The 17171-nt window shown below is 34.0% G+C and overlaps 1 protein-coding gene and 1 non-coding gene across 3 annotated transcripts in view; both read left to right on the top strand.

The window, feature by feature from the left end:
• AP1G1 (adaptor related protein complex 1 gamma 1 subunit) overlaps positions 1-17171 on the top strand; it is a 64110-nt gene that overhangs the window by 26747 nt on the left and 20192 nt on the right. Inside the window, exons 4-12 of one of the 2 annotated variants that reach the window (XM_011380675.2) lie at positions 4470-4611; positions 6416-6512; positions 7685-7761; positions 8603-8611; positions 10943-11038; positions 11669-11749; positions 11948-12046; positions 13876-13931; positions 15101-15214. In XM_011380675.2, coding sequence (XP_011378977.1) covers positions 4470-4611; positions 6416-6512; positions 7685-7761; positions 8603-8611; positions 10943-11038; positions 11669-11749; positions 11948-12046; positions 13876-13931; positions 15101-15214 — 771 coding nt within the window. The remainder of the gene's footprint in view (positions 1-4469; positions 4612-6415; positions 6513-7684; positions 7762-8602; positions 8612-10942; positions 11039-11668; positions 11750-11947; positions 12047-13875; positions 13932-15100; positions 15215-17171) is intronic. The other variant, XM_011380676.2, reaches the window with a different exon arrangement.
• Positions 15495-15580, top strand: LOC111731816. The gene has a single exon (XR_002777327.1). It is a non-coding gene; the product is annotated as a small nucleolar RNA SNORD71 (small nucleolar RNA).

Raw genomic sequence — 17171 nt, 5'->3', positions numbered from 1 at the left:
ATAGAAAAAGCATTGGTAAATCTGAGCTTTCTTATATTTCCAGAACTTTGAATACCATGAATAATGAAATGTTATATTTAATAAAAAATTACAAGTGTATATTCTGAGTAAATTCCATTTAAAGACAAAAACATTTAAGTCTCGTCAGTGATCTAATCTGAGATTTCAGTTACCTGTAATTTAACTTAGCCCTGTGAATTTTTGTGTATAAGCTTTTTTTGTTTTTTTTCCTAATGGCTTCTTTACTGATTTCCTAGTCTAGCTATATTTGTTTAACTTTCAAACCAAGGAGTTCTTGCCATTATGAAGAAATTAGAGGACCCATCGAGCAGGGAATTAGCAGTTCTCCCCAGCATCCCTCCTATGACAGATTTCTGTCAGAAAGTCAAGGAAGTTCTGAAGGCCTTATTGGTTAAAGATATTTTTTGTTTGTTTTAATTTGGTTTTGGTTTGTCTGTCAATTTGATCTTTTTTAGATTTCTATTTAATTTGCAGTGTTTCTGTATTTGACAAAGTAGGAGCAAGGGGTATATGGGTGATCAAATTTGCAGGCATTGAGCTCTTAACACTTTTCTGTGATAAGTAATGTTCTACTTTGAAATTTCCCAATGGGTAATATAGAAAATGTCAAACTACAACTTATGAATTGGTTGTCAATATTGAGTGTTTCATATAAATACATTGAGTTTGTGACCTTAGTTTTGTTTTTTTGAACTTGAAATAATATAATGAAAATATTGAGTCATGTATTCAAGAAATATTTATTATATATTGTTGTATGGCAGCAGCTGTTGTAGGCTATGGGGATGGAGAATTTAAAAAATGGGACAAATCTTTGGTGTCATGGAGGTTACATTCTGGATGTTCAGTGTGACTCTTATGCATTTACTCTGAATTGGCCTCGGAGAGTTTCTTTAATTTTTGTTCTTACATGCTCGGCTGCCATTATTGCTCAAGCCTTCAATCACATGCTGATATTTGGCAGTTCTGTCTAGCAGCAAGTTTATATTAGAGAGTTCATACCAAACTCAAGTATAGGTTTTTAGCATGATAAAAATCGAAGAATGAGGCACATAGGCAAAGAAGAAATCTTTAATTTTAATGAGACCCGCCAAGCCCCAAGTGAGTTTAGGAGAGAGCTACTAATAGTTAGAAATTGATCTGGCACTTCAGTCTAAGCTCAGTCAGAACAAGGATCCCTAATCCCCCGGGCCGTGGACTGGTACTGGTACTTTGGATTATTCGTTTTGTGTGTGTGTGCATGTGTGTATGTGTGTGTGTGAGATAAATCTGTTAATGAATGTTTTTTTAATTTGCTTTTTTTGCGAGATTTTTTTGCTTTTCGTGTTTGTATTATAGGACATCATGGTGTCCCAGCAGTTTTTATGTTTATTAACGAATGTTTACCTCATTGTTCATTGGGCTAGAAAAATTCTAAGACATTAAAGACCTTGGAATTAAATCTTTAAAAATTGGATATGATATTTTAAGAGCTTGCATTATGCAGTTAATTGTTGAAAAGTGAATGAAAAATCAACTAAATATTTTTGGGAACTGGAAGCCTAAATGGTAAAGCCATAGGCAGTACTTAGACTTCATTTTACCAGTCATTTTTATCTTAAAAATTCAAATTGGTGGAAAGTAGCAAATCTCATTAATTTACAATTTCCCTCTTTTCCTTTCTTTGTTCTTCAGGGAATACTATAACAATTTGTTCATTTAAAATCAATTATGAACCCCTTACATGTTAACATAAATAACATTTTTTAATGAAAAATAAACTATTTTCCAAAACAAAAGCAATTTAGTGAGAAGAATGGCATTATTTTACATTTTTGTAAATTTCTAATATCTGGCCTAATGGAAGACAGCTAGATGCAGATGCTCATATTTGCTTCTTTGTTCAATTTCTTGTGTTACGTTTTAATTGAAATATATGAAGAATATTCAGCCTTTCACAGATAATGTAGTTAGAAAAAGGAATATGAGTTTAATAGCCTTTCAAATAACCACAGATACTCTTTGTTGATACTATACCAAAACTCTACAAGTTAGTAATTTCTTAAAGGTTAGTTACAGTGTGGAATCTGAAACCATATCAGCGAAGTTTGGTACTTTGTTATATTAAAACTAGTTGGTCTGTCTTATTCATCTTTTACTCGTGCATGGCTTTTGTAACATCATGCTTAAGGCATTTGGAAAAAAAATGGTTCACTGAGTTAAAGTACTGGTAGTTCATGGTGGCAATACAGTTTTCCAAAATTCTAGCTTTTACTTCAACCTTGAATTTTATTATTGACAACAAAGATTATCAGTTGTTGTGCTTGAAGTGATTGGCTCACTTGGCTCTTTTTCCAAAAAATGTTTGCCAGATACCCAAATCTTATAGTTGTCTGTCAGTTATTTTTCAAATAAAAATGACATCCATTTTAAAAGCAGCATAGTTTAGCTTGCAAACAAAATAAGTACACAAGTGCTTTTCTCTGAGATTGTCACTTCAGTATGTGGCAGGAGTACTTTATGCATACTTCTCATTTCATCACACAGAGTATTAAAGAATACACACTCAGAAGTCAAGATTTAATAAAATTATTATTACTGCTTTGTCATGGACAGTCTTGAGTGAACCTTCTTTCCTTCCCTTTTTTTCTTTCCTTCCATCCTTCCTTCCCTTTTTTTCTTCCTTCCTTCCATCCTTCCTTCCACTGTGACTGTGTGGCAGTGAATACAGTGGTTACTGTTGCCACTGTCCTGATTTGTACTAATGTGCCAGTAGTTTTTCCTACCACTGCTTTTGCAACATCAGTGCAACTGTCAATACAGGTGACAAATAATGAGTTAGTATTGTGAAAATAGTTTGGATCTCATGGACCCCCTGAAACAGTCTTGGGGACCTCCAGAGACTTGTTAATCACACTTTAAGAACCACTGGACTAAAGGATACTAAAATGCTCTTAAAGCTGGCAAAAATAGCATAACTCATAATAATTCAGCTTCTGAATAGTAGGAGTTAATGATAATATACTCTTGATAATAAGATGATTTTACGAGTCAAGCTTTTAATATTTAATACTTTTCTGAAAGTATACTCCCTGGCTGGTGTGAAAATAATTTTGTGTAATAATCAGTGCCTGTTAGAAATAGGATTTTGAGTGTCTGTAGCACCAGATACCGGGCCACTGTAAATATTTACCTTAGTTTGTTAAAGGTGGTTTAATTAGCTAATTTTTTTAGTTATATTTTTTCTTCTTTTGAATAAATAGAAGTGTAAAAATTAATGTATTAACATCAAGGTTTATACTATACCATAAGATCAAAGATTCAGAGTGTTTCTGTTGTGATATTTAAGTCATCTTAATTGCTTTAGCAGTAAAGATTGTTTTCTGACTTTTTAAAAAAGTTTTGGTTAATGTGTATCTTACCTTTTTTTTTTTTTTTTTATAGTTAGCAGTAGAGCATACTAAAAATCTTTTAAAGATTTAGTTGAGCTCTTCCCATAAGCAGCCTGAGGTGATTTCTGAAAATGGTTCGCTATTCACTTGACCCAGAAAACCCCACAAAATCATGCTAATCAAGGGGTTCAAATCTTTGTGTTCACTTTAAGAACTCTTGTGAAACTGCCCAGGCCATCAAGGTTATACATATCCAAAAAGCCATCAAGTATCTGAAGGAGGTCACTTTTCAGAGGCAATTTGAGCCATTCTGTCGTTACAATGGTGGAGTTGGTAGCTGTGCCTAGGTCGCGCAGTGGTGCTGAAAGCAGGGTTGGTGGCCCAAAAAGAGTGCTGAATTTTTGCTGCACGTGCTTAAAAACGCAGAGAGGAATCCTGAACTTAAGGGTTTAGATGTAGACTCTCTGGTCATTGAGCACATCCAGGTGAGCAAAGCTCTCAAGATGCAGCGCAGAACATACAGAGCTCATGGCGAGTTAGCCCCTAAATGCGCTCTCCCCGCCACACTGAGATGATCCTCACTGAAGAAGAGCAGGTGTTCCTAAACCCGAACAGGAGTTTGCACAGAAGAAAAAGATATCCCAGAAGAAACTGGAGAAACAAAAACTTATGGCCTGGGAGTAAATTTAGCATCAAATAAATGCTAATAAAAAAATACAGTTTCGTATTTATCATTGCCAGTTTTTACTTTCAGGGGTTTGCTGAGTTTTCTAAAATGGGTTGTCTTTTAACATCTACAGATAACATCACAGATAACATAGTCCAATTTCTGTTGCTTTAATATTTGGAAACATAGAGTTTTAAGCCCAATGTTGCAGGGACTGTCAGTCAGTTTACTGTGTTGGTAATTTGTAATAAAGTTAGAATAAACATTTTTTGCAACAAATAATTCTATTAATTATTTTCCTTATTGGAGCAGTGAATCATTCAGCGCTGCTTGGTTAGATTGTGAAGCTTCTTCATGGGGAGTATACCAGGCAGAGCATGTTATTTCTACCTTCTTCTTTTCTTTTGCAGTGATCTTAATCATAGCACGCAGTATGTACAGGGTTTGGCACTTTGTACGCTTGGCTGCATGGGCTCCTCAGAGATGTGCAGAGATCTTGCAGGAGAGGTAGAGAAACTCCTGAAAACTTCTAACTCTTACTTAAGAAAAAAGGTAATGTTTAATGAAACTAAATGTCTGCATTTGGATTAGGGAATATTCTAGAGATAAGGCAAATTATTTACTCACTTTTGAAAGCTCTGATGATAATATACGATGTTTCTTTCTCTGTGCAGTAAATGTCTTTTAAATAACTATGAATCAAGTGTTTAGAAATCACTATTTTTTATACTAATTTTGGAGGTGATTTTTTTTTTATTGTTATTCAACTCCAATTGATAAGTGATTGTGAACACTTTGATTTTTTCAATTTCTCTTTTTCAAGGAAATGGTTTATAAATAAATGTTACTGTATATCCTAGATCGGGGTCCCCATACCCCTGGCCACAGATTGGTACTGGTACGTGGCCTGTTAGGAACTGGGCCACACAGCAAGAGGTGAGTGGCAGCGGCTGAGCAAGCGAAGCTTCATCTGTATTTGCAGCCGCTTGTCAACGCTAGCATCACCACCTCAGCTCCACCTCAGATAATCAGGCATTAGATTCTCATAGGAGTACTGGCCCCTGGTGCCAAAAAGATTGGAGACCACTGTCCTAGATAGCATATTTAATTACTTCCTTAAGTACCTGATTCTAAACAGTATTAAAGTGATAATGAACAAATATTTACAAATTTACTTTTATCTTAATAATTAGTGCCCATGTCTTTGTATTACTGCCTTTGAGTTTGTGGCAGTGCAGTTCCACTGGGACCTAGATAATTATTAGGGAAAGATAAAGAACACACTTTCTAAAATTGGCATGTCTAAATAGAATAGTAATAGAAGACAATGAACTTGCCCTTTTATCTACTTTTATTTGTTAATATAACCATTTTAATGTTATTTTATTGTACTTGAACCCTAACACCTTTGTAAACAAAGGGTATAAAATTTAGAACTCCAAAAAGTGAACTCATACTAATGTCTGGTTGGCATTTACTGTGCCTCTGTATTAATGATATGAGACAGGCGTTAAAAGGGCCAGGCTGTTTTCTAGGATCATACACTGTTGATGATGACTGCAACCAAAGCCAGTCCTTTCTCTTAAAGAATGTGTGGGCTTCTCTTGTTCAGAAAGTACATTATTTCCTTAAATAGAACTTTCCGGCGAACTAGAGAAAAAAATCTCTTTCACCCAGATATAACATAGGAAGAATTAGCTGAAATCTTTTCTTATTAATGTTTCTAAACTTTTAAGGTATTCAACTCCAACAAATATGGTTATGTTGGGGGGTAACTAAAATTAGTCTTTGAATGTACCTTTCTTTCCAGCGAGCAAGTTAAGACCATCTTTTCAGTGGAGACTAGCTAAGTATCTTTCAAATGATTTTATTGATGTCAGCAGAGAGTGAATTGGGGAAAGGTATAGGTATTATTAAAAATAACAGCAGATTTAAAGTGTCTGTAATACGTATCTTTCAGTTGCATGGTGTTTTTTATAAACCCTTATTTGGTCATCTTACTTAGAGGAATGATTATCACAGATGGAAGTCTTTGTTTTTTACTTTGCAACTCCACATAAGTTATGTTTAACTTGTTTCATAAATTCATGTTAACCATGGTCTAGTCTAGAAAGTTCATCTACTTATTTAGCAATATCTGAACAAAAGGACAGATGAGCTAAAAGTTCTCATTGATGGAATAATATAAGTTGGAAAGCCTCAACCAGTTAATGAATAATAAATCTGATATCTAACTTCTTTCTTTATTTTTCTAGTAGGTGAACTCGTTGATAAGGTTTTTGTTGTTGTTGTTTATATGATCTATTGCCCTGACTTAATTGAAATAAATCGTTTGTCCTTTTATTTTTTTTTATAGGCAGCACTGTGTGCTGTTCATGTCATCAGGAAGGTTCCTGAACTTATGGAGATGTTTTTACCAGCAACAAAAAACTTATTGAATGAAAAGAACCATGGTAATATGATTTGGATGCACTGGTGAAGTACTGAGGGAGAAAGGGAAAGAAAAGAAGGTTCAGGCAGTGTTATCCTTCTGTCTTAATGCAGTGGAGTTGCCTTTCTATTGTGCTCAGACGCTTTTCCAGGAAGGGCTGATCAGTTGAATATCTCTTCTACTCTTATATCCTAGTTTTATAACTAGAGATTGATTCCTTCATAGTAAACTTGTTTTTCATTTCTGGTCCTCTTTTACTATACAGAAAGTACTGTATTAAGTTACTAATATTTAATGTACAAATTATCCTAGCCTTGATTTCATATGTAAAATCCTTTAATTTCCTGGCTATTTTGTAATAGAAGAAAAAAATATTTCTTTATTGCTTCATGGTAGGTGTTTAAAGTTTGTGAAAATCCTTTTAGGTTACTCGTAACAGGAATTCGTAATGGGTACTTAGATACATTTATATAAAACTTAAGAGAAATTAAATGGAATGTGGCTATTCTATCCCAAACATTTTATTCTTATTTTGAAGTCAGTGAAACATGTTTTGAGTAAAGAAAATGCATGTGTCCCAAATGCTAAGAGAAAAAACGGTAAGATATATTTAATTAATTCAGTCCTGAACCTAGCAGGCTCAAAATATTGAACAAATGAATGTTTGGGGCAGTTATTATTTAGTGAAAACTATTACGAGTTTCTTTTCCCTCACTCTAGAATAAGCAAATTCCCTTTGTCTTCCACAATTACTGTACTTTAAAGTTTTGATACATTTTATTTGGAAATTTAACTTCTTATTAAGATTTTTGTGCCTTGAATTATTTATCAGAACTCAGCTAAGGGCTTATTAAATATAGAGCAGATGATACCTAGCTTATATTGACTGTGAGTATGTCTTTATGGATATTCTCAGATGGAGAGATACATGTATTGGTTATCATTTTTTAGCAATTATTTTGGTCACATAATTGTTTAAAATATTCTGATTTGACTGACTTGACCAGTATTAAATCAGTAGGCGTCTATTAAATACTTCCTTTGCATTCACCTCAATGCTTAGATTCTTGGAAAGATTAAAAAACAAAAGTAGCAACTATCCATTTGGAATTGACCTTCAGAACTCAAAGTCCTGTTCTATGAAGTTGAATAATACAGCCTCATTTTTAGTGTTCATTTGCTCTTTTCTTTCAGGTGTCCTTCACACATCTGTAGTCCTCCTTACCGAAATGTGTGAGCGAAGCCCAGACATGCTTGCACATTTCAGAAAGGTAGGTGCCATTCTGTATGCCTAAGCCTTTCTTGATTGAAAATGATTTCCCTGAAAAGTACATAATTTTCTGACTTATAAAATAAATTTTCTTTTGAAAGGAAGCTATGGAGCTGAATAAAGGGCATAACCAGTCCTGCTGTGTGGTAGGGCTGGAAGCCAGATTTAGGCATATAAGAACTGGCAATAGTACAGTGTTTTCCCTTTCATAATAGAAGTCTTCTCTCATTGTTGGCAGACATACCAATCTCTCATGTGCTTTATCTGATGTTTTCACATTGAAGTCAGGAAATGTAACCTGCAGTCAAATTACAGATAGGAATGTGTTTGTGTTTATTTTTTTAGGCAGGTAATTTCATTTCGTGTTTTTGTTTTGTTTTATTTTGTATTTATTTAGTCGAAAACTGCAGACTGATTTTTGACATTACTTTTACCTACCTCAGTGTCCCCCACTGTTCATTTTAGGCTATTGACTCCGGCGATGGAAGTCTCTAGCTTTGTTAATTCCCTCCTTTCCTTTACAGCATTCTAAAGTGAAAATTTTTGTTTTTTCCACTTACTTTTAGAAGGCAATAGCAGGGAAAACTCAGGGAAAGACTGTTCTTTGGGTAGTTACATGCATTTAATTTTTTTTTATAGGGTGCTGATCACTCCATAAATGGGGCTTACTTTCTACTTTAGATTTAATGAGACTCTAATAGCAGTTCTTTTTTTGCCCCCTGCCCCAGATGTTCACGTCTTGATTAAATTATTGTAAAAAAGTATGAGACCCGTATCTGTCCCTAATGCTTGCTTTGTATGTTTTGTTCCTGTTGTCTGTTTGGAATCCTGCTGTATGTTAGAATGAAAAGGTAAGAATTAACCCTCTTTTAGATGGTGCATGCTGGCATTAGGTCCTTAGTAGCTTTTGTGTATCCATCCACAAATGTGGCTTTTAAAAATATACTAATGCTGAAGGTGTGTTTAATAATATGAATTATTCATTATGGCATTTTTGGCTAACCCCCTAGTCCAGTTTTGTCTTGTCCCTTAAACTCCTGACTCCAAAGGCAGCCTTGGATTTCAGTTGCAGCCTTTCCTGAATTGTAAGCCTCCTTCTCTGCCTTTCCTTTATCTTCACTTGAGAAACTTTGAGCAGTTTCCCAGGGCCTTGGTGATGGCAGTTCTAGATCAGTTTGGAGCCTTGACACAAAACACTGCTTCTTTTTGAAGTAGATATTTTGGAGCCATATGTGAGTAACTTCATACTTTAAAAAGCTCTGTGTGTACTTCTAGCTTTCAGTTCAGACTTAGAGCTTTTATTTCTCCCTTACCTGCACTTAATCTTACTAGAAGTTTTGAAATATAAAAAGGATTTTGAGGTAGAGCGGGTGGGCATCAACTGATTTTCATGGCTGCAGCCTTTCCCTTTGTCATCTTATTTTGTTTGTCTTGTCATCAGTTTTAGTAACTTGCATCTTCGTCTGAACAATAAAGCTGAGTTCCAAGAATTAGTGTGCTGAACACTTAGACCTTTGTGCTTTTTGTCCCAGGGTGATCTTATGTGGTATGCTGGCCTTTTGGCAGTAAATAAAACAATTTCTAAATTTAGTAGCCCAAGCAAAAGGACTTCTCCAAGATATGAACTAGATTAAAAAAATAATTAGGGATATGTGTAGTACAAAAAAGTAGGCCCTTGGAAAGTATGGTGAGACTCTGCAAGAGCTTGGTATCTAGATGATCCTGGTTTTATTACATTAATTTTAAAGGAGTGTGTAAAATCATATTATTCTTACCTCTAATGTAAATCTGCCCACAGTTGACAGATTTAATGTGGATTCTGTTTAGAACTTACAGGTCTCCATGGCTTGGATTTGTTTTAATCTTGGAATTGTCCAAATTAAATTTTTGTTTATGAATCAATTCTGAAATGTTATGGCCAAACTTAAATTTGCGTAGATTATGTTTTCTGTATTTCGAGGTGGACTTTGTGAATGTTTTGAGTGCATGCCTTTGGCATACTTTGACTTTTGTTTTGATCTTGAGTTCCCTTTAGAGCTGGAGAGTAGGAAGGAGACGGAGTCCAAATACAATAAGAAAAAATAATCGAGTTGCAGCAAAATTAAGGCTATTCTGATTGCCTCAGAAAGAGAGGTGATTCAGTTCACTGTAGACTCTTCTAAATTTTAGGTATTTAGAGTTGTTTATTTAGCGAAATTGAGTTTTTAGTTGGAGACTGGAAAAGTTCCTATTGTGGCATATATTTTGGAGTAGGGTTTTAACATTAAGTGATTGATCAACAGAATGAAATGAATAATATTTAAAGCATTTTTAAGTTCAGTTTGACAATACAATTGCTTCTACTATGTGTTACAACTAATGGACAAAGTAAAGGAAGGACAAGAAAGGAATTTTGACCATAATGAATGTATAGTTTCATTAGTAAGATAAGACAAGAAAACAGGCCACAGATCAGTCTGTATAATTAAGTGCTAAAATTAAATTTTACTGAAAATTGTGTCATATGAGTTAACAGTAGAGAAACAAAATTTTTATGGCTTCGATATCTTCTTTAGATGAAACGTAAAGTTTTCATGTGTCTTTTCTATTTGGTCAACGTTGGAGGCTTTTGTATTTCCTGTTGTTTGTTGGAAAAAGACATAACTAGCCCTATCTTGAGATAATTTTTTTCTCTATTTGAGATAGTATATTTTAAAACTATGATTTTAATAAGATCACCAGTATTTTTGGTATGATACTATTTTGTATTCAGATGTTTGTATATGTGTTGCTGAAGAGAGCACTCTATCCAGATATTTGAATGAATATAAACTGAACATGTTTGTGCCACCTAGGTATGTCAAGTTCTATAGCAGTCGAAATTCAATATGCTCCATGGGCGTCTATTTTCTTGGTTCCCATAGGCTTTCTGACCTACTGTTTTTTGTAGTATCTTTGCATGTATAACTCTGGAGTAAAAAATTCTAGTTTTTAAATTCAGAGAAAATACTTACTCCTTCTTGAGTTTTTGGCAAAAATACTCCTGTTATATCTTTGAATATTAACAATATACTAGTATATTTTATCAATAGAACATGCTTGGACTCAGGCCCTTGTACCCTTTTCCTAAGCCAAATTACCTGCCTATTCTTGAGAAATTCTTTGATGTTCACTGTTCTTTGATGCATTTTTCTTCCCTACAGCTTGTGCCCCAATTAGTTCGTATTCTAAAGAACCTCATCATGTCCGGATATTCACCAGAACATGATGTTTCTGGTATCAGTGATCCCTTTTTGCAGGTGAGCTTTAAAGAAAGTTTTGGATATATCATATATGAGTTTAATACCTTTGGAATAGATCATTTCCTTCCACCTAAGTTAGTGTCGGGTAGAAATTTGGTAGTTAACCGATTACATTAATAAGTGACTAGTGACACAGTTCTGTATTTTATTAGATTAATAAAATGAAATTATGGTTCTAATAGTCAAAATTCTGTACTACATAGAGACTTATCAATATACAGGCGTGCCTCATTTTATTGTGCTCCAAAGATGTTGCATTGTTTTTACAAATGGAAGATAAAACCTTTTACCAGCAAAAAGATTATAACTTGCTTTATTGCAGTACTCACTTCATTGCGGTGGTCTGGAACCAAACCCGCAATGTCTTCGAGGTATGCCTGCATTATAGGTCTGTAGGCAGCGGTATCCTTTAGCTTTGAGTGGCAAAGTGTGGGTTGTCTAATAACGTCATTAAGACACAGAAAGATATATAATTTCTCTAACGGTGATTAAAATTTTTTTCCTGCTTGAAATTTGACCATTTCTAATGAGATCTAAGACTTCATTTAAGTTATTTGAATTTCATACCAATGAAATTCCTTTATGTCAGACATAATTTGTTGACACTTCTCATATTTTGCATATTAGGTACGAATTTTGCGGTTATTAAGAATTTTAGGACGAAATGATGATGACTCAAGTGAAGCTATGAATGATATATTAGCACAGGTGAGTGACCAAACTTGCACTGTATTAAATATTCACCTTAGTATAGCAGGGAGTAGAGTGATTCTGGTTATATGGAGCAGTTTTTATTTTGTTTCCTCACTGGTGGCTGTAATCAATCACAGAATGCCTCTTATTACCTTTGGCTATTTTTTGGAAGCATCGTTTATCACTTATGTACTGCCTTCTGTGTCTTTTCAGGTTGCCACTAATACGGAGACTAGTAAAAATGTAGGAAATGCTATTCTTTATGAAACAGTTTTGACTATCATGGATATTAAGTCAGAGAGTGGACTACGGGTAAGTCTTTTTAAGTCTTTTCTTCTCCCTAAACATTTCATTTAAAATAATTGACTTGGACTTTAGTACTCTGAAAATGAATTTCATTTGAAAATTAACTTTAGGAAAGAATGATGCATAATGTATAGTGCTGCATTTTGGTATCTGAAGTATTTCTCCTATTGAAGGCTTAATATTGATTATAATAAAGTTTGGAAGATCTTAGCTATAATTAGATATATAGGTATTGTTGAGTGAAGGAAACATTTCAGAATAAGCTTCTATTAGAGCCATGATTTGAGTTCTCATCACTTCAAACAAGACAAGACATCATATTTGAATTAATTTTTTTTATTTAAGAAATAAACACATAAAGTGAAACAACTCAAACAGTACAGAAGGTATATAGGGAAGAAAATGTTCGCCTGTAGCTTACACATGTAGACTCTTAATTCTTCTAGTGGAAAATAGTTAACCATTTTCTGATATATTTTTTCCAGAGATGTTTTATCCATATTTAAATGTGTTCGTACATGTGTATTTCTTTGCAACTTTTAAAAACTTTATTTGAAATAATTTTAGATTTATAGAAACGTTGCAGAAACAGTTGACTTTCTGTATACCCTTCACTCAGCTTCCCCTAATGTTAACATCTTGCATAACTATAATATAATTGTCAAAACTAAGAAATTGATATCAGTACCATGCCATGAACTAAATTATACACTTTATTCAGATTTCACCAATTTTTCTCTTAATATCTGTTTCCTGTTCTAGGAGCCAATCCATGATTCCACCTTGTATTTAATTGTTATGTTTCCTTAGTCTCCTCCAATCTGTGACAGTTCTCCATCTTTCCTTATCTTTCATGACTTTTGATCAATTATTTTTTAGAATTTCTCTCAGTTTGGCTGTGTCTCATATTTTCTCATAACTGGATTAAAGTTATGCTTTTATGGCAAGACTATCACAGAAGTGATGTGCCTGTCTCAGTATCTTATCAGGAAGTACTTGCTATTTCTTTGTCTCACTTTACTAATGGTGATACTAACCTTGATGGTTTGGTTAAGGTGGTTATCTACTGTGTGTCTCCACTGTAAAGTTGTTATTTTTCCCTTTGTAATTAAAAATATTTGGGGGAGACACTTTGAGACTGCAGATACCTTGTTTTCTTTGGACTTTTTGCTCATCAATTTTAGTATCCATTAAAGGATCGTGTCTGCACCAGTTGTTAGGGTGGTGTTTTAATGATATTTTTCTATTTCCTGCATTCTGTCCTCATTAAATAATTGGAATTACTCTATAGGGAAGATTTCTCCCTCATGAATTTATTCATTCTTTCAGTCACTTATTAATATAAGAGTAGCTAACCCATAGTCTTGCAAGAAACAAATTTAATAACTACAATATAGCATTAGTGTGTAGTTCTTTTTGTCTTTAACATTACAGTATCAAAATAACTGAGGTTTAGTTCTTTTCCTCTCCTCACCTTTCTGGTAACATATGTATATTGGCCTGCATTATGCTGGAGCTAGTTCATGTTCATGTGTAGAGGCCATCATCATTTAAAAAAAATTGTGGTAGAATTAGCATAAAATATACCATTTACATAGCATAAAATATACCATTTTAACCACTTCGAAGTCTGTAGTTCAGTGGCATTTCAGTACATTCACATGGTAGTGCAACCAACATTATCACTTACCTTCAGAACTTTTTGTCTTTCTAGTCTAAAAAATGCCAGCTACCACCTTTAAATAGTTGGCACCCATCAGAGGCTAGAAAGTGATTCTTAAACAATAAAAATATTTAATTTTCCTAGATTTTTAACCTATGCTATTTTTCTTTAGGTTCTAGCCATAAATATCCTGGGTCGTTTCTTATTGAACAATGACAAGAATATTAGGTAAGTCAACTGAAAAAACGTCTTGTATTTTGTTATTATAAACTCAGTTTTTTCAAGAGTGACTTTGCTCAAGATTACACACATTTTGAGTGACATATCTAGGACTTCAACTTGGGACACTCAGGATTTCTATTTTTAGTCTGGTCTTAAAACTACCGTTTTGTGAAGAATTTGAGAATTTGCCTCATGGTTTAATTTTCACTCCTGTTTATAAAGCAGGTTTATACTATAAAGCAGGAGTGAAAATTACTTGCTTACAAACTTTTTCTGTAAAGGACCAGATGGTCAGTATTTTAGGATTCTGTGGGCCTTCGGGTCTCTGGCAATTATTCAACTCTGCCTTTTGGTGTGAAAACAACAGTAGACTATGTAAATGATGAATGTGGCTATGTTATGATAAAAATTGATTTACAAAACCAGACAGCAGAGGGCTTGATTTTTGCAGGTGTCTGTAGTTTGCTGACCCCTGCTCTAAATTAAGAAGAAAAATATAACATTTCAGGTCGCAAACCTGTAATGTCTCTGAATTCCAGTTAGTTTTTAAAAGTAGATGAATTTATCAGTGTTATCTTTTATTTTGTTACTTTCCTATATGTGTAGTATATCCTGCTTGCCTTTTTTTCTTCTTTAATTAGGAGAAATTTTTCTTTCTTGTAATGTTAATCTTGAAAAAAATGTGGAAATAATCATTTTGGTATCTTGAATTATCTTCTCCTTCCAAAAGAATTTTTAAATATTTGGATCTTAAAACTCAGATTTTTGGAGGAGCAGTTTTGGTACTAGTATCAAATAAAAGAGAAAATACAAATGATATAATTGAAATCATTTCCTCTTACATTTGGGATTAAGGCCTGAAAAGGCATACTATGTGCTTATTTTGTTATGCTGTTTGGAAGAACTTGAAAGAATTGAGTCAGTCATTTTTAGAAGTTTAAATAGACTTGACTATGAACACAAATCTAAATCTAAGGCTGCTTCTGGTTGCCACTTTAAATCGTAGCATCTCTTAATGCCTTTAAACTGTTACGTTGTACTCATTGTCTTATCTTTCATATGTTTAAAAATATATGCTTTCCTTTAGTCTTTAGACATTTTTTTGTCATTATTTAGGCAGAGAACTACACTGAATTTTACATTTTCATTCTGTCCTGCAACTTTGTTTCATCCAGATATGTAGCTCTGACATCTTTGTTGAAGACTGTGCAGACAGATCATAATGCAGTACAGAGGCACAGAAGCACAATTGTGGACTGTCTAAAAGATTTGGATGTCTCAATAAAACGGTAACAGATTATTGATAGTTCTCTGTCTCTGCCCTATCTAACTCTGTAATAGTTTTGAAAGTGAGAATGTTGACATTTATGTGTTTAGTTATCATTTGCACATATGAATTCCCTGCAAAGTAAATCCTTTCATAGAAAGGATTGGCAGGGAGAAGTTTAAGTCAGTGAAGGGGGCCAATAAGGCATACTTCAACACACACTGAAGTTGTTTGGTTCTTTGATAAATAAAACAGGTGAAGATAAGCTGGGCACAAGTTTACTTGACAGAGGTACTGTGCTTTGTGTGTTGGAGGATGAAAATATGGAGTGATCCATCGGCTAAGTGTTTTACCACTATGCTGAAACTCAGATTGCTGACAGCACACGTTTTCTCACAGTACTGTTATGCCCTAAGATCCTAAAGGCAGCTGTTTCTTAGAACACTGCATCTAGGAATGACTGTTAGGCAGCAGATAGCACTTTCAAAAGGTATACCTTGTTTTTCCTTGGTGGAGTAACTCTACTCCTCTGTTCCTTAGAGGAATTGTAGATATTTGTAAAACCCAGCTATAGCTGGCCTCAGTGAACTTTTGGTTGTATGTTCAAATCCAGAACAAATTAGATTTGAAATGATCTGAAACCATTCACTTTACAAATGTTTATTGATATTGAATTCCTTTTGTTTGCGAAGAACAGATGCTAAGTGCCTGGGCAACTTAAAGATAAAACTTAGACTCAGTAACAACTTTCACAGTGCTTTGCAAAATATCTACAAGCATCCTCTCAGTTAGTTCTCAGAACAAGCCAGTGAGATAAGGCAGTTCTATCCTCAGTTAACAGATTTGTTGAAATACAAAAGAAACCAAATGACTTGCTCTAAACCTTACCCTAACCCTAATACAAGGCAGACCTGGGGATAGAAGTTAGGCCTTCTGACTCATATTTGTGGTGGTTCTCTAGAGCTTACTACTGGGCTTTGCATTTCGAAAGTAAAATGTGTGTCTGTCTCTTTGACAGACTATATCAATAAGAGCTGAAACTGTGGAGCCAGACTGCTTTATTTCCATCCTGCCTCTGCCTTTAATAGAAGTGGTCTAGTTACTTAACTTTTCGGTGCCTCAGTTGTCCCATATTTAAAATGCAGACACGAGAGTACCCACTTCATAGGGTCATGCAGGATTAACTGGATTAGTATAGGTAAAGTACTTAAGCACTATTTAAGAATTAGCTATTATTGTATTTCTGTAAGGATTTTTTTCTTGCTTTTAAATTAGATAAGATGAAAGTATTTTCTAATTTTAAGTTGATATTTTTGAAAGTCAATTTATATACCATGTTTGAAGTTACTGACCAAATATGAAAGGATGCATATAGTAAGTAATCTTACAACCTTTGTATGTTAAACATTTCCATTTTTTGCCTTGGTTGCCAAATTTTATAGACAGTTATAGAAATTTTTATTTGCCCTCGTAGTACATGCCTTTTTTTCTTTTCACGTCTCTCATTCTTCCTTTCAGTTTTTTTTTTACAGCTTTATTGAGATAAAATTGAGATAAAATTGACATACAACATTATGTAAGTTTGAGGTATACATTGCTTTGATTTGACACAGTTATATTTTGCAAAATGATTACCATCATAGCATTAGTTAACACCATCATTACATAATTACTATTTTTTTGTATGTGGTGAGAATATTTAAGATCTACTCCCTTATCAGCTTTCAAATCAGTAATATAGTATTATTAACTTTAATCACTATGCTGTAAATTAGATTCCCAGAACTTAATCATCTTGTAACTGGAAGTTTGTACCCTCTGACCAACATCTCCCTTTCTCCCACACTCCCGAGACCCTGGTAACCACCATTCTAGTCTCTGCTTCTGTGTGTTTGGTTCTTTTATTTCCACATTTAAGTGATACCCTACAGTGTTTGTCTTTCTCTGTCTGACTTAGTGCACATAGTGTAATACCTTCA

This window comes from Pteropus vampyrus, unplaced genomic scaffold (genome assembly GCF_000151845.1).
Source record: "Pteropus vampyrus isolate Shadow unplaced genomic scaffold, Pvam_2.0 Scaffold399, whole genome shotgun sequence".
In the NCBI taxonomy this organism is placed as follows: domain Eukaryota; kingdom Metazoa; phylum Chordata; class Mammalia; order Chiroptera; family Pteropodidae; genus Pteropus; species Pteropus vampyrus.
This window is presented reverse-complemented; position numbering and strand designations above follow the sequence as displayed.